The 18,024-nt window shown below is 46.2% G+C and overlaps 1 protein-coding gene across 5 annotated transcripts in view; it reads left to right on the forward strand.

Moving 5' to 3' along the window:
• Positions 1 to 1,264: 1,264 nt before the first annotated feature.
• The window catches only part of DGKI (diacylglycerol kinase iota), a 267,208-nt gene continuing 250,448 nt past the window's right edge, over positions 1,265 to 18,024 (forward strand). For 2 of the 5 annotated variants that reach the window (XM_077339872.1, XM_077339875.1), the window contains exon 1: positions 11,338 to 11,841. In XM_077339872.1, the coding sequence (XP_077195987.1) occupies positions 11,627 to 11,841 (215 nt within the window). In that variant the 5' untranslated portion in view covers positions 11,338 to 11,626. Of the gene's footprint in view, positions 1,389 to 11,337; positions 11,842 to 18,024 lie in introns of those variants that run through there. The other 3 variants (XM_077339877.1, XR_013231404.1, XM_077339873.1) reach the window with 3 other exon arrangements.

Below are 18,024 nucleotides of genomic sequence, written 5' to 3' on the forward strand. Positions count from 1 at the left end.
ACTTTTTAACACTTTGTATAGCTATTGTAAGAGCCTCTTGTGGCGCAGAGTGGTAAGGCAGCCGTGTGAAAGCTTTGCCCATGAGGCTGGGAGTTCAATCCCAGCAGCCGGCTCAAGGTTGACTCAGCCTTCCATCCTTCCGAGGTCGGTAAAATGAGTGCCCAGCTTGCTGGGGAGTAAACGGTAATGACTGGGGAAGGCACTGGCAAACCACCCCGTATTGAGTCTGCCATGAAAACTCTGGAGGGCGTCACCCCAAGGGTCAGACATGGCTCGGTGCTTGCACAGGGGATACCTTTACCTTTACCTTTTATAGCTATTGTATAGCTATAGGCATGAGCCTCTTGTGGTGCAGAGTGGTAAGGCAGCTGTCTGAAAGCTCTGCCCATGAGGCTGGGAGTTCGATCCCAGCCGATTCATGGTTGACTCAGCCTTCCATCCTTCCGAGGTCAGTAAAATGAGTACCCAGCTTGCTCTTGCTGGGGGGTAAACGGTAATGACTGGGGAAGGCACTGGCAAACCGCCCCGTATTGAGTCTGCCATGAAAATGCTAGAGGGCGTCACCCCAAGGGTCAGACATGACCCGGTGTTTGCACAGGGGATACCTTTACCTTTATAGCTATTATGGCTTCAACAAGAAACTTATTCTGTTCAGTAAGGAATGACACATGGGATGTCTCTTGCCTATGCCACCTACTCTGGGGTTCCTAACCAGTCGCAGGCCCTACACAGATGCTCAGAATCTCCGTCAGAAGGCTGTGTGTAGAGGTTCTGAGCTAAGAAACATTTCTGGCCCATGGCTGCACACAGCCCTACAAAGGTAAGAAGAAGAAGAAGAGCTTACAATTGCCTTCCCTTTCTCACCCCACAACAGACATCCTGTGAGGTAGAAGAAGAGTTGTTTATTCTCTACCAGAAGGAGTCTCGAAGCGGCCTACAATTGCCTTTCCCTCCTCACAACAGACACCCTGTGGTGTGGGTGAGGCTGAGAGAGCCCTGACAGGACTGCTCTGTCAGAACTGCTTTATCAGTGCTGTGATGAACCCAAGGTCACCCAGCTGGCTGCATGTGGAGGAGCAGGGAATCAAACCAGGCTTGCCAGATTAGAGGCTGCCGCACTTCTCCACCACACCATGCTTATCTCACACTTGTGTTTTAGTACTATCACAACTTTTAAACTCAAGGGATTCTGTTCCCTTAAAGATGCTGCAGCCTAAAATCAAAGGAGGGCGGGTCAGATTGCATGTGAACAAATGTGGCTGCAGGTGTTTAAATTTAGTAGCAGCAGGGATGGAAGGTTAAATGGGTTATTCCAAAATCCTCGAAGGACATGACCGGTTTTGAGGAAGGGGAGAACATGAAATGGCCCGTAATCTACATCCTATCAGGTATGTTTCTATTTCAACCCTACCTCTCTCCCATCGTCTTCCAGATTCGGACTTGCTCAGCTTCAGCTGCATCTTCTATACCCTCGGACCTCTTGTGTAGGACTACAGTTGTCATTCGTAGCAGGGCTATGTAGAAACAGGTTTCACTCTTCCCTGGCCATACTTGTTAACATGGAAGGAAGGAAGGAAGGAGGGAAGGAAGGAAGGAGGGAAGGAAGGAAGGAGGGAAGGAAGGAGGGAAGGAAGGAGGGAAGGAAGGAAGGAAGGAAGGGTTTGGGTACGTGCTGGTGGGGAAGAATTGAAGGTTGCAAGTGTAGCTCAAGTGGTCTCCCTCTTAAAGCTTGGAGAAGCATCTACCAGTCTCAGCTGAGGCAACCCCCCTGCTTTATTCCGTAGTGTGAGCATGCATGCAGGTATTTAGGCCTGTTCATCGAGCCATTGTTTGCAGCAGAAGTGTGTTCTAGAATATCCAGAGGAGATTAAGAACCACTGCAACTTTGGACCCTGGTTCTGTTTCAGTGGCTCATTTGGAGCAGAGCCTTTTGATTCCCCAACAGCATCTTTTCCTCACAGCAGATTGATGTTTTTAAGCTTCAGTTTTTAAATATATAATTCCGACAGGCGGTGTCTTTCCCCCTGTAATGCAGAAGGGAAATATAGAACAACCAGCCTGGACTGCTTGCATAGCAGCTCCATATCTGCCTACATGTGAAGCTTTTATATGGAAGGCAACATATTTTGGACTGTAGACCTCCAGGGCAGGCACAACCTGAATGCAAGAGAAACCGTATGGATGACTGTGTATAATGTACTGATAAGTGTGAGAAACTAAAGGTGTTTGTGTGTAATGTATAGTTAGATAACGACAAGAGAGAGATGAGGAATGCCTTTAGAAGATGTGTGAGTATATCTAAATAACAGCATGTGTGAGAAGTACGTGTGAGAGAGGAGGAGGAGGGAAGATGCGCAGCATTGTGTAAGTGAACCCAACGTGTCCCTGTGTATGCGGTGTATGTAATGGGGCAGTTAAATAAGAATGAATTAGGTAAGTGCGAGGAAGAGATGCTGTGGAATGAGACAGCAAAATAAAACACTGCAATGAGTGTGCAGGTATGTGTAATGGAGAAGCTATATGAGGCCTTGCTGGTTCAGACCGAAGCCCATTTTAACTCCATATACCAGTAGTACAGGCAAGATACTACTGTGAATTTCACAATTAGGGTTTGAAGTTGCCAGTGCCTCCTGCCCTTTTGTGTGTGTATGGTGGTGGTGGTGGTGGTGGTGGGGAGGCCTGGCCTTGAAATCTAGAGAGAGAGAAGGATCCCTACCCAGTTAAAAGGGAAAACTGATCGTGAGGATTTCCTGGAACTGGTGTGAAAAGAGGCTGCTATGGACACCTTAGGAGTTAGAGGGACACTGGTGTTTCTAAGGAAGGAAGATTAGGATTCTAACATCGGGCACTCATCTTCAAAGGAACTTTCAAAATACTGAAGTGTTTAGGTGAACACAGAAACAGAAACCTCTAAATGTTAAGAACTCAGAAACTAAGACACAGCTTCTATACATCGCGAAAGCCTGTATTTTGAGATCTACCCACTGTACAACAAGTGAATTTTGTATCAAAGCTTCAACTCCTTGTTCTAGCAAACTTTTCCCTGTACACAAAATAAAATCTTTTTTATTTTGGTGGACTTTAACATCACCTCAAGGTCCATTCTGAAAGAGTTTTAGTTAAGAAGGCTCTTACACTGTCCCTTTTTTTCCAGGGCTGAGCTAAAATCAAATGATTTGTCAATAAGAGGATGGAAAAGGTAGCTTTATTATTTTACAACAACAACAAACCCATGCTACTTGGGCAGCTCAGTCAATGAGAGAACAGAATTTTATTTTTGGAAGAAAAAGTTTACTTCCGTGTGGGGCAGTGTGAAGTGGGTTCATCATCCTGAACTTGCAAGAGTGCTTATGCCTGACTTTATCTGCCCAGTTCTCATCTGTGCCATAATGGAGGTACCTTGTGTAGCTTGTTGTAGGACTGGCAGTCTTTCACTATACATGAATTCCAGCTGTCACCACATGGGGGCACATTCCTATGAAATGTGGTAGATGTGCTAGATCAAAATGTGTGGACGAGGCCTTGGAACTGGGACTGGCTTCATTGATGTACATCTAAAAGCATTGGTTTGGTTTTGAAAAAAAAACAGAGGATGAAATCTCTTAAAGGGCAAAATTGTATATTAGAAGAAATAGTGAAAAGTGGTCTAAAATAGAGTTCATTAAAGATAAATATGGTCAGAGCAGTGCTCATTTTTCAGACTACAAGCTTTCATACTGTTCAGCTGAGGAAAAGATTATCTTAGTGATTTCACAGATTTTGAAACATCCAAACAAAATGAAAAAGTCTGTTGTTGTTTTTTTTTTACCTTGATTTTAGTTCGCCTTTCTCACTGGGACTCAAGACAGATGACACAGAGGGGTTCAAGACGATTTACAAGATGGGGCTGTTAATAACAGTAAAATAGGATTTGGTCTGTAGTATTAACATGACACATTAAAACCATCTGATCAATTGGCCTCCCTGTTGACACCCACTGGCCAAGCAGTAGTGGACCATCTTGCTCAGTATCTGAGGAAGAATGCATGCACATGAAAGCTCACACCTTGAATAAAACTTAAAAGGGCCACTGGACTGCTGCTTCAGACCAACACAGCTACCCACTAGGATCATTTATGCACTGGGAACTTCAGTGCCCCAGCTCCCGTGCAGGAGCACAAATTGGGGGCGGATGAGGTGCACTGGGCCAAATGCTCCCTCATTTGGGTGCAGGAAGAGGTGGGGCAACCTGCCACGACTAAAACTCCAGCCTGCAGCCTGGCATGAAACCTCCAGTGCGTAAACGGTCTAGGAGAAGAATTAAATCATGCAAAATTACCCACTAGGACTCAATCCATAACCAACCATACACTATTCAAAAACTGATAATATTTTATCCTAAATTGACTTCTGTAATGCTACACTATTGTAATGGTGAATTATTAGCAATAAATGATAACAAAAATTATGGTATTTATGAAAACCTCAAGAAGATCAAACAAAATATAGAAAATTGATACACGTGAAGTCAACATATCTTAAACAGAAAATCGGCTTAGTTCAGCTGGCACTAAAAAAGTTCTTCTATGTTCAAGGATTCCCAATATATCCCATCACTTTAAAAAGCTTATAAGACTCTTATAATACTGCACTTTTGGTCCCTGGGACCAATAGAACAACTTGAGATAGTTCAATCAGTTTTTGTACAAAATGGTAACTTTGCCACCATGTATTGCTTCTAATGTAATGCGACTTGACCTCCCAAAAATTTCAATATTGATCTGGAAGACCATAATCCTTATCCATGGTTCTTCTATATATTTGAGAAACAGCCTGGGGGGTGGAACGTGTCCGACTGTCCAAGTTGGAATAGGGCCAATCAGGCTGCACCCCGATTGGCCCTGCTCCTGCAGCTTCCACCCTGTGTCCTTGGACTCTAGCCTCTTTGCTCTCAGACGCGCCTCTGTACCTGGAGCCAGCAGCAGGTAAGGGGAGAGGGCCCTGGGCAAAGGGCTGTGGTGGAGGGCCTGCTAAGGAGGGCCTCTTGGCCTGCTAAGCAGGGTCTGCTAATGAGGGCCCCGCCTGCCCCATTTGATCCAGCTGTGAGTTGCGGCCCAAAAGCCACCTTAAGCTGCCTGGTTGGGGGCCAGGGGAGGGGACCCTTTCAAGGCCCGTTCTTAGGAACAGGCTTTGAAGCTAGTAAAATATAAATATTAAAAAAAACACCTCAGTTCTTACATTAGCATATGAAAACAGCTGGTCAAGTTGGCACGACGTTGTAGATGCTAAAATGAGGCATTTGAGGTTATGTAAAACAGAACATTTAACTCAAAAAGAACAATCTCTACTTATACAGAAACTGTTTAAATATGGCTGGAATGCTCTTTAAAGAGATGCTAGCCATAAATGTTCATCACTGTACCTTAGAATGAAATCCTCCACTGAATTCGATCTGCCTCTAACATATTAACAGTTTCTAAATTGAGACAGTCATATATGATTGCAAGCTGCAACCAATAACCCAGGAGAAGGGTTGTTTTCTCCAAGGACCTTCAAACCAGCGCTACTGTGATTGCAAACTTGATATATTACCCCATGTTCCCTTTTACTGTCCAAAATATAAAGCCAAAAGAGATAAATTTCTGAGAAAATGGATCCTGAAGTATTCATCCTTTCCTGATACTGTAAGATCAAGATTGTTTTTGAGCGGTTTATGTCAAGATTCTCTGCTGTAGCATATTTCTGTTTTACTGTTTTAAAGAAGTTCTTGAACTTTTAGGTGTATGGCTTATGGGCCAATAAATCTTAATAAGAAGCCAGTGCCAGAGGAAGATCTGAAGGGTCCCTCTAGGAAGATATGATGCCATATTGGCTCTATCATTGGCATGACCAATTGTCACACTCACTGGCACCACCCTGACTGGTAGCCTTCCATTATAGGGAGGGCTTAGCTATTTTACTGCCATCTGTACTGTACTCTTGGTTTATTTGTTTTTTAAAATAAGGATACAGGTTTTTAATGGGGTTTTAATTGGGGATTTTATTTCATTGGACTCTTTTGTAACCCACCATGAGCCGACATACCAAGAGTGTCAGGTAATATATCAAATAATAATAATAATTTATTATTTCAGCTAATAATAATAAATAATAATAAAATGAAATGGATAGTGTTTTGTCACTTATTAGAACTGTGATTTGGGTGATGATGCTAGTCAAGAGGTAAGGTGGAATTTATTTTTTGAAAGGCCCTACCTTCAAACAGCCTCTTAAAATATAATACTAGAAAAATTAAAGATTGCTATTTAAAAAAAACTAGAAAATTTTAGCATTGTGATTCATGCAGCACCTCCTTTTTCCTCCTGTGATGGGAGGCATTGCATTAAACTACAATACCAAGATTTTTCCAGCGCATCTATTGGAAAGGCCGTGTCTCAAAAATCATCTTGAATGTTTAAATATAGCCTTGCTACGGCCTCCTGAAACCTTTCATTTAAATTTTGTGTCTGTGATGCCAATCTATAATCCTCAATGCATCAACTGGAGCTTATTTGATTTTTGCGAGATATAGAGGGGAAAACTATTTCAAGAATAACAGAACGGTTGGGGAAAGTCCAGGAATAACATGTTTTGATTAAGCATCATTGCTATACAACATACTCAAGATTTTAAGACTTTAATCCTCTGAATAGTCATTGGAGGCAAACATTCAGTGTATAGTTTTTAAGTGTCAGCCTAGGATCCAGGACACCTAGGTTCAAATTCTCACTCTTCCATGGAAACTTGCTGTGTGACCTTGGCTCAGTTATACACTCTCAGCTTGACCTTCCTTATATGGTGGAATTGAACTTCTGTTGCTGAATATTGACCTTCCTTATATGGTGGAATTGAACTTCTGTTGCTGTATAGAGATATATAAACCAATATTTTGAACTCCTCTATATTCCTCCCATAACCTAAAATATGGTGTGTTTTGGGGGGGGGGGGAGATATTATGGAGTTCCTTGTCTAGGGAATTTTATTTGCCATATCCCGTTTTGGGGGTATGTATGCTGGTCTCAGGTTTCAACTCTCTGTTGGAGAGAAGCAAAGACAAGCGGACTAGAAGACAAGGCAAATTAGTATCCAAAGCAGAATGTAAATAGGACGGACAGAATGTAAGGTCTGATATTCCAATGAATCAAAGGTTCTTTCAGGCAATCCAAGAGCATCATCAGACAAAGCAGGTCACAGGTAGCTGCATCTGCAACCTAGGCCTCCTAGCCCCAAGATAGTATAGATTGTCAGCAACATCTCTGCCCTCACGCTTGATGACTTACAGCCTTTTGCAGCCAGCAGCATTCTTGATAATCTGGTGTGCTGCCTTTTAGATTGGAACTTCCTTCCAGTACATAGCCAATTGGCTCATTTGAGCTGACAAGACAGGGAGCTGCAGCTGGAGGCTGGGCAGAAGAATAAGGAGCTTTTGCAACCACTTTGGAGTCTAAGATCTGGTTTGGAGAGCCAGTTTGGTATAGTGGTTAGGAGTGCGGACTTCTAATCTGGCATGCCGGGTTCGATTCTGCACTCCCCCACATGCAACCAGCTGGGTGACCTTGGGCTCGCCACGGCACTGATAAAACTGTTCTGACTGAGCAGTGATATCAGAGCTCTCTCAGCCTCACCCACCCCACAGGGTGTCTGTTGTGGGGAGAGGAATGGGAAGGCGACTGTAAGCCGCTTTGAGCCTCCTTCGGGTAGGGAAAAGTGGCATATAAGAACCAACTCTTCTTCTTCTTCTTGGATGCAGCTTTATTACCTTCTGCTACCCAGCCAGCACCGCAGGGCAGCGGGGGGGGGGGGCGCACTGGTGGCAGCATGCACAGAGCTAATCTTAATGACTATAACTTTTTATCATCATTTGGAATTTCTGTTGTCAAGAACAAAAACAGACGCGTTTAAATGCTAATCTTCCATCTCATAATTACATTTATACATCTCACATAGATATGGGCTGTCTCATTTCTAATGGGCCAATTAGTTATTTATTTATCTCACATATCCTTTTCTCCTCAAGGGGGCCCAGAGCAGCTTACATTGTTTGCCTCTCCTCCATTTTATCTCTACAACAACCCAGCAAAGTAGGTTACACTGAGAATATGCAAGCAGCTCAAGATCACTCAAGAGAGCTTCCATAAGAGAGCAGAGATCCAAAACTGGGTCTCCCAAATCTTAGGCAATTCTACCCCTTACACCATGCTGGTCTGAAGCTTCCCTCAGAAAGAGCATTGTTCTTTAGGGCAAGTGAAATGAGACGGTCAGCTTGCAACAACAAACTCCTGTGGGGAGGTGCCCACCCAGGTCTGACCAGATCTTTTAAGGGATGAATCTATCCCTGTCTGCCATCTTTGTAGCTAAAGGTTGTTCTCAAGAGCTAGATGTTCCCTTCTGCTGTGCACTAAAGCCATCCTGCTGGCATTGTGTAAGGATGCCGGTAACTTAGAAGAGATTAATGTGTAAATAAAATGCTGTCTGAGCAGATTTAGAGCAGGCCTCATGCTCTTGACCTACCTCTCAAGAATATAATTTTCTGACTAGAGGAAAATGGGAACAAGGCTAGCAAGGTGGCATACACTGTATGCTAGATTTAATGCTCTAGTTTCATAAAAGAGAAATCCTTTCCTTCCTCTCCCTCTTTGGTTAGGAACTCTCAGTGTGATGATGTTGGGACACAAGATAAGTGGAACTAAATGTTGCATTAGAGGAAAACTTGTAATGGGCTGCTGTTTTTGGTGGCAGCATTCCTTGTCTAGAATGACAGGTTCCTTTTTCCTGCAAGCACAGAGCCGTCACAAGCCTGCTGTTAACATTAATTACCCTGCTGCAGTAAAATGGATACACAGGTCTATTTGCCAATTCCTCAAACAGCTTACAATATTAATAAATATAATGACAATACAATACCAAAAATCATACAACCAGGAAGCAACTGGCTAGAACATAAGCTGCTCTTGAATCCAAATAGTGCAGGCTCATTCAAGGGCCATAGACCAAAAGTTATTTGGTGGTTTGGGAGGGGGATGTTTCAAACTATCCTATGTGGTATATTGGTTAGCATCTGAATAGGATCTGGGAGATCTAGAAGAAGAAGAAGAAAAGTTGGTTCTTATATGCCCTTTTCCCTACCCGAAGGAGGCTCAAAGCGGCTTACAGTCGCCTTCCCTTTCCACTCCCCACAACAGACACCCTGTGAGGTGGGTGAGGCTGAGAGATCCCTGATATCACTGCTGGGTCAGAACAGTTTTCTCAGTGCCGTGGTGAGCCCAAGGTCACCCAGCTGGCTGCATGTGGGGGAAAGCAGAATCGAACCTGGCATGCCAGATTAGAAGTCCACACTCCTAATCACTACACCAAACTGGCTCTCAGGGATGAATACCTTAGGCCAGTCATATGTTTTCAGTCTAGCCTACCTTGCATGGTTGTTTTGAGGATGCATTGGAGAAGAGAAGAATGATGTCAGGCACTTTGGGTCCCTTCTGTGAAGAAACACAGAGTATAAATAAAGAAGAGGCAGCATTGTGTGGTGGTTAATAGCGATGGCCTCTCATCTGGAGATCTGGGTTTGCTTCCCCACTTCTCCATATGCAGCCAACTGGGTGACCCTGGGCTAGCCACAGTCCTCACAGAGAAGGGTGTGTGTTGTGGGGGGAGGAAGGGAAAAGTGTGTGCAAGCTGCTTTGGGACTCCTTCAGGTAGTGAAAAGCAGAGTATAAAAACCCAAGCTCTTCTCTTTTCTAACTATCATTTCTGAGAGTTTGCAGTGCTGGGGATGGTTTAGTTTATTGGAAACAGCCTTTTAATTTTATTGTAGTTATTTCTGTTTGGTCCTTTGATTACCTGATTGCTTTAAATTTGGTTCTAAGCTGCTCTCTGTTGCTCCCTGTGGGCAGGAGACACAGGCCAGGCACTACTTCGCACAATACACAATTCACTCATGGTCTTCCCTGGTGATGGCTGCAAACATTTGAGGTGGTTTTTAAAAGACTCAAAGAATCAGAAATGGGCATTCAGTTAGTATTAGCCATGATAACACAACAGAACCATGTCTGAAGGTGGCTTGGTTTTGGTGCCTGATTGTGGCCTTCCAAGGCGTTTGCTTGGCCACCATGGTGAACAGGATGGTTGTCTAGAACAGGGGTAGTCAACCTGTGGTCCTCCAGATGTCCATGGACTACAATTCCCATGAGACCCTGCCAGAATTTGGACATCTGGAGGACCACAGGTTGACTACCGCTGGTCTAGAAGAACAAATGGTCTTATCCCATGGAGTTCTTGTATTCCCTTTGGATGAAAGGACAGGGACGAAATGTTTTAATAAGGCAGTTACACTGTGTAAACTAACACATTTTCTGTATGTGGAGCTGACGTGTGGATTCCAAAACATTTGTTACCACCTCTCTAGTTTCCAACACTCCTCCTGCTGTTGATAACCTTCCATGCAGAAGCCACCCTTTGAGAGATCTCAAGTCTGATTTTGAATGGGGAAACAGCTGCCAGGGAAATTAAACCCAGGAAGGGTTGGGGGGGGGGTGGGGAGAAAGTTACTTAACTTTTTTTTAGACCTCTGAACGCCCTCTTTTATTATACATCGACTCAGTCAGTTCTGCAGATGTGTTTGCATTCAGTCGGAGTGTGCCCCATGGAGGAGCGATGCCACCCGCTTGTAGAGGGAGCGGTTTCTCTCTCTCTCTGTTTCTCGGTCTTTCTTAAGAATTCAAAGGCTAAGCAAGCAAGTCCTCCTTTCTGCAGGGAACTTGCTTGCGGCGGTGAATAATGCACGCTTTCCCTGGGCGCTGTTGATGCCCGGGGGCAGCCCAGTGAGTCAGAAGCCTTCGATGTGACAGCCCACAGGCAGGTTCACATTCCTCGGCTGCCCCCTTCCCCCGCCGCCTTCGTCCCCGAGTGAATTCTGAACTTGCTCTTCAGAGACACCCCGTAACTCCATTGGCATTTCGAATGTGCTTAAGGCTGCTGCTGCTTCTTTCAGGATAGATTCAAGTGGGTAGCCGTGTGGGTCTGAAGTAGCACAATAAAATCAGGGTCCAGTAGCACCTTTAAGACCCACAAAGATTGATTCAGGGTGTGAGCTCACGCCCTGAATAAATCTTTGTTGGTCTTAAAGGTGCTACTGGACTTTGATTTTATTGTGCTTCTTCTTTGAAAGTGCAGCTCCTATCTGGCTAACAGGAGTTGTGTGTGTGTGTGTGTGTGTGTGTGTGGGTCTTTCCTTCTCCCCCCAGCCCCGGGCTGCTCGGGAAAGGAAGCCGCAGCCGCCCCCTACCCCGCGCCCTGATTCCCCCCTGGCCGCCCGGCGGGCTCTTCCCGCGGGCGTGGCAGGCGGCGGCGGGGAGGCGGCGCTGATTGGCCCGAGCGGAGGCGGGCGGCAGGGAGTTTCCCACAATGCCCCGCTGCAGCCAGTGCGGCCGCCGATGGATGCTGCGGGAAGGTGCCGCTGCCATTTGCTAGCCGCCCGGGCGAGTGGCTCGCTGACGGGGGCCCGGCGCCAGCAGCGACGGAGGCAGCCCGCAGTCCCGCCGTGCCCTGCGGCCCGCCGGCGCCTTTCGCCTGCCTCGCCTTCCCGCTGGGTCGCTGTCCGTTCAGCACCGCCATGAACCCGCCGTCGGCCGCCGTCGAGGAGAAAGGAGCGGCGGGGGGCGGCGGCGGCGGCGGCAGCGCTTGCCGGGGAGCCGAGGGTGGCGGCGAGCCGAGGAGTTCGGCCGCGGGAGGAGCGGAGCTGGATGAGCCCGGGCTGGCCGGCCAGAAGGAAGAGTCGCTGGAAGAGAAGCTGAAGAGTCTCACCTTCAGGAAACAGGTGTCCTACAGGTGCGTGAGGAGGGCAAAGGGCAGGGACCTGGGTGGATTCTTCGCCAACCCCAGAACTTGCCCGTCCCGGGAAGCTCTGGAGAAGCATGGGTGGGAAGGTCCCGCTCTTTCTGTCTGACACTATTCCCCCCCAAGTTTCCCTTGCAATCTGCCCTGGGGAAGGAGTTTATGTAACTGCGTGCTTGGGATCCTTTGAATCCATTCGAACACTTTGATTGTCCCTTTGGCACTTTCAGCCAGGCTGACCACAAGCTGGAATTCTCTCCTCCTCCCCTCTCTGGGGATAATGTGTTGTTCTCGCCTTCATGACTGGTCATGAGTATGGAATTAGGTGGCCACTGCCTTGGGTCAGCTATACAGGAGTTAGGAGAGGAGTTTAAAGGGAGAGACTTATTCGATGTGGCACTGGCAGGTCACCTGTGCATTAGGATCCCCAGTTTTGCTCCCTACCTGGAACGTCTGAATGCTCTGAATCCCATGAATGTGATTGTTCTGGAGAGGTGGTGTGGCTTCCCAAAAGCCTGACCATGTCCCCCTTCTCCCCTGAAAATGCATTTGCACCTTCTATACTTGCTTTGAGAAATAAAACCAGGTTAAAAATCAGCTATCAACAACTCTGTGTATGTGTACACTCTGCTTCCCAAAATATTGTCTTATTGCTCAGAGCCCCAAAAACTGGCATCGGTGATTTTCATTGGTCTAAAAGGCTTCCCATTCCCTTAGCGTTTGACAGCAATTTCTGTGCTCTGTTGATAGCATCGTGAGAGATGCGATGAAGGAGAGATTCCTTACAGATTCCTGTATACTGTGCGTACAAAACCTATGCATTTGGATGCCTTAGCTGTTAAGAGTTAACACTGTACGGTAACACCAATTTGCTATGGCAGAATGTATGTGTAGGTAGTGCCGTGACAGCAGGCAGTGGGAGTCACACTGCCGGAATGATGTTGCCATGCCAGGGATTAGGGTGAGGGAGGGTAGGACCATAATTGTCTGCTGCTCCCCCCTCCCCTCCTTGAAGCAATCTGGCTTGGGCTAAAAAAGAAATCCTGATCTTGTTTACAATCCCTCTCCAAACAGACAGTGCTTTTGCAAAGAGGGTACTGGGGTGAAAAGGTCTCTGCTGGCACACACTTTAGGATTATCTACTAGGGTTTGTGTGCGGGTCAGAAGTGATGTCTGATTGTCGGGGAAGCGGAACGATTCTAGAATTTTGATGCTTCTCTCTTTTTTTATAGCAGAAAACGGTGTCTGCTTTTTTTTCTCTTGGGAGCTGCTAGCAGTGATGCGGAAGGTTTCCTTAGAAAAGCACCCGAGTATAACTTCCAGTAGCATCAATACTCCCGTTCAAGGCTTCCAAAAGTCTCCCAAAGAATAAATCTCCTTCCCCCTTTTAAGTACCCCGATGAGTGAGTCATTCTGCATGTGCTAGCATATGCCAAACAGTAACAGATAATTAGATTGCTTGCCCCTGTCTTTTTGCTTGCTGCACAGGGACTGGCAGAATTCACCTCTCTGGTAAATGTACAACACCAAGCATCGTGTCGCTTTTAGCTTCTCAAGCCAGCCACTAACTTTGCTATGTTCACGTCCAGGATTCAGTTATGCATATATGGGGATGCTGCAGTGCTGTATTAAAATATGGACCCCACTAGCTGTTTCGGTAATCACCGTTAATCTTAATTAAAAAAAAATGTTGGCAACAGTGAATTGGAAAGCAAGGGAAATAGCTCCTGTATAGCATGGAATTTCTTGCCTCACTGCTCCTTCATTTCAGGGAGAGGAACAGTGTACAGTAGCATGGCAGGTATATGAAATATAGAGCAGAGCTGCACGAATGGAGGAAGCAAAGCATTGAGTCCATGAGAAGATGGAAAAACCACCTTTGAAACCATCTTAATACTCCTTTCCTGATTGTGTAAGCCCAGCTGAGAAGCAATGAGGCAGAGGGGCTTGTGAATATAACCCTGAGTGCTTGACTTTATTCGTAGTGCGAACAAATTGGTCATTTTCACATGGATGCCTTCTGAAGTTTCATCCCCCTCAACACATCCTTGCTGACCCCAGCCGGGCTCCGTGTTTAGCTGCAGGAAGGTATTTGCTGTGATTGTGAGAAAAGAAGTTTGCACCAGATATCATAGAACCATAGAGTTGGAAGGGGCCGTACAGGCCATCTAGTCCAACCCCCTGCTCAATGCAGGATCAGCCCTAAGCAGCCTAAAGCATCCAAGAAAAGTGTGTATCCAACCTTTTCTTGAAGACTGCCCATAAGGGGGAGCTGACCACATCCTGATTTGTTACTGCAGGAAGATCTTGAGTCCAGAGAGGACTTTCCTTCAGTTGGGGTTGACTTAGCTTTTCTAGAGGTGCAAGAAACAGGATATTCTACATTGATCAGTTGTTTCTGGAGATGGTGTACAAAGGGTCTGCTTTAAAAGGCTTGCTTAGAAAGAAGTCCCTTTCTGAGAGGTAGCATCAGAAGAACACTTGAGTCTGTATCTACACCGGTGACCTCTTCTGGGTTTGTAAACAAGCCAGCCTTGTGAAGGAGTACAAGGTCCTGAGGGATTTATTTTGGGCTGCTCTGACCAAGAGCCAAATGCCTTGTTTAGTTTTTTAAAGAGCTGGGCTCCTCCAAGCTGACTTGTGGTCCTAGCAGCCACACAGCAGCTGCAGGGAATGTGTTTTCAAAAATAAAGGAGAACCCAAAGGGGCTTGGAAAGCTCTATGTGGCCAGGAAGTACTTGGGCCTCCATGCAGGAGCAGAGCTGGGATGAGGGAGAGAATGACTTCCCATTTTTGCAGCTCCCTATGTGAGCTGGCGTTGTGTAGTGGTTAAGAGCGGCAGACTCTAATTTGGAGAACTGGGTTTGATTCCCCACTCCTCCACAGGAAGCCTGCTGGGTGACCTTGGGCCAGTCACAGTTCTCTCAGGATTCTCTCCACCCTACCTACCTCACAAGGTGCCTATTGAGGGGAGAGGAAGATGATTGGAAGCCTCTTTGGGCCAAGACAAGCAGAGTATAAAAACCTACTCTTCTATCCTGTGCACAAGGAGCAGCAAGAATGTTGAAATAACCCCCTCCCCCAGCATTGTATCTATTTAGGAGCCCTTCCTCCCCTCACAATGGCATTCTAAGCCCCTTTGGACTGTCCTTTATCATATTTATGCAAAGCCATTCTGTTTCCTGGCCTGCCCATCTCCTTTGCCCAGCAGCTTTTGAACATGCCTGGCCTCCCAGCAGGTGGGCAGCCAAAACCAGAATTCTACAGGTAGTTTTGGGGATCCACATAGAACCAGCCCTGTACCATCAGCTGCACCACCAAATATTCCCAGCTGGGTGGGGAATATGGTCTGCTTTATACTTTACTGTATCCTGTTTCTTTTAAACTAGGGCTATCGATGGCAGATGGAGGGAATGAAATAGTGGAAGGGTATCTTATGGATAGATGCAATATTCTCTGCATTTGTCTGTGCATATGTCTGTACATATGTGTCTGTCTGTCTGTGAGAGATACATGGACGTCTTCTAGGCATGGGTGGCTCTAACAGATATAGCTTTGGTTGTCCTAATCCAAGGCTCTTTCTGACCTCACATGATCACCAGAATCCTTCATGCCTAGATGGTACAGTCCTTTCAAGAGTCCTGACCACCAACAAATAGCTTTCAGAAGGGCTATATTTTAAACTGAGGAAGGAAGGGCTGAGAACATTAGCCCTGCTGTTGACTTACTTCTACATGAGCTGAACCAGAAGCAGAAGACTCCTTCCCCACACTGCCAAGAAAAACAAAACAAAAACAGAGGTTTGGGCCCTTTATAACCATCGGGTGTTTACAGTCTGTGAAGGATGCTAATAAAAGAGATACTTCCCTATGTCTAGAGACAAGAAAGGGATGCCAGCCTCCTTGTGGGTCTCAGGGAACCTTTGGAATTACAACTCATCTCCAGACTTCAGAGATCAGTTCCCCCCAGAGATAATGGCAGCTTGGGAGAGTGGGTTCCCTGTCATTGGACCCCCACTGAGCTTACTGTCCTCCCCTGGCTTTGCTCCAAATCTCCAGGAGTTTCCCAACTTGGCAACTGTACCCTCCAACCCCTGCTGGAGGTAGATGGGACCTGACAACCCCACCATGGGGCCTGGCATGGAGCATCTAAGCCACTGGACAGATAGGAACCCTAGTCTTTGCAAGAAAAACAATGCCTATGCTGATCAGGTTCTTCTTTTGAAATGAAGGGGAAAACACGTGAGCTTTATGGGAAGAGTCATAGCTCTGAGCTTTAAATGCAGGAAAATCTTTGCTCCCCCCCCCCCCGGCATCTCTTGAGTATCTACAATGGGACTAGGATATTCTTTGGTAGGTGGCCCAATAATCTGGCAGTGACATAGATCCATATGTTCTCGGCACACATTGAAGCTCGTGTGCCAGTAAAATTCCCTGCATCGAGGTGACATAATACTCCCGGATTTGGTATATTTATGCCCATGCAAGGGTTTGATGTATATATATATTCGTGACAGGGAAGAATGGCAGAAGTTGTTTGTCTTTCCTCCTGTGTGGGTAGGCAGCAAATTCCGTATCTTTAAACAGAAGGCATTTTCAATAACCTTTAAATAACAACCTCCCGAAGTATATCATTAATTCTGTTTGGCTTGGCAGCGTGAGATGGGGAGTGTGGGGGGAAAGAACCCAATTTCTGCACCTCTTGATTTCTACATTTGGATTCTGTTTGAACCTCATTTATCCCACGAGGAATTTCCCTTTTCTTACATTAATAGTGAAAAGTCACAGTCGATACCTAAATCGGAATGCTTTTCTTTCCAAAGCATTGCCGGTTAAGTAAAATTCCTCCCACAGCTACCTCTAAGAAAACCTTTCCAATTACGGTTTCAGAAAGAACGGTGCTGGGATTGATCCGCCAAGGCAAATGGCTCTAGTGCAGGAAGCTCGGCCGAGATTGCCAGGAAAAGCTCTCTCTCCAAAGAGCGCCATGGCAGTGACTGGAGACCTCTCGCTACCTTTCAAAAGCTTGACTTTGGGACGGCCCTCTCTCTCGGTGTTCTCTGTTGGCACCATCTGCGGTGCAGTCCCTCTGCATTTTTGGTGAGGTATTCAGAAAAGCCTTCCTCAGAAAATAGCTCAACCTTTTGCAAAACGGGATCAATCCTCTTGGCGAGGAGCAGGAAAGTGAGCAGCTGCTGCGGAGATGGAGGAGGGCAAGGCGAGAACAGCCATTGCGAAAAACGAGGAGAATGGAGCACAGGGAGGAGGTGGGCTATTAGCCAGTAGAGCAGATACTCAGAAGATGAAGGTCGGAAGCAGTTAGCAAGGGAGTGCTGTTGACATCAGGCTCTATGTAAAGGGGTGCCAGTCTCCAGGTAGTGACTGGTGACCTCCTGCCATTACAATGCATCTCCAGGGAACAGAGATCGGTTCGGTGAGGAGAACATGGCCACTTTGGAAGGTGGACTCTGTGGCATTATACCCTAGTGAAGTCCCCACCCTCCTCTCCTAACATCTCCAGGTATTTCCTGTGTGTAGGCCTTCCTGTGGCATATGACTAGATGCTATTGGCCTAGATAGATCAGCAGTGGCCAAATTGTGGCTCTCTAGATGCCCATGGACTTCATTCTCAAGAACCCCTCCTGCTGCCATGGGCTCATGGAAAATGTAGTCCATGGATATCTGGAGCATGGCCACCTTTGGCCTAGGTGGACTATTGATCTAATGTGGCATGGTTGCTCTTCTGTTTGTAAGGAAGGAGAGCATTGTGTTTTTTTGCTTATTGGTAGGGTTTAATGCAAGCCGGAGTCAGGACATATGATATGCCCCCATACCCACCAAAATTTCAGTGGTATGACCAAGGCATGATAATTGGGGGCTGGTTGATGTAGCAATGGGTACCATTCTCTTTATTTATCATGTATTTATTTAAAACATTTATGCTACTCCTTCTGGAAAGAATGGCTGCCTTTGGAGATAATTGCATGGTATTACAAAGTCCCTCTGCTCTCTAAATCATACTCTTCAAGGTTCCAACCTCTGATCTCCAGGTATTTCCAAACCTGGAGTTGGCAACTCCTTGTAGAGGCCCCCTCCCACTTCAGTAGGGTCCTGCTGTCACAACTTCGCAAGGAATGGGAGTCTGATGAATTTTGGGAGTGGAGACTTTCAGGCAGGA

The sequence above is a fragment of the Paroedura picta genome, chromosome 5, assembly GCF_049243985.1.
Source record: "Paroedura picta isolate Pp20150507F chromosome 5, Ppicta_v3.0, whole genome shotgun sequence".
Lineage (NCBI taxonomy): Eukaryota > Metazoa > Chordata > Lepidosauria > Squamata > Gekkonidae > Paroedura > Paroedura picta.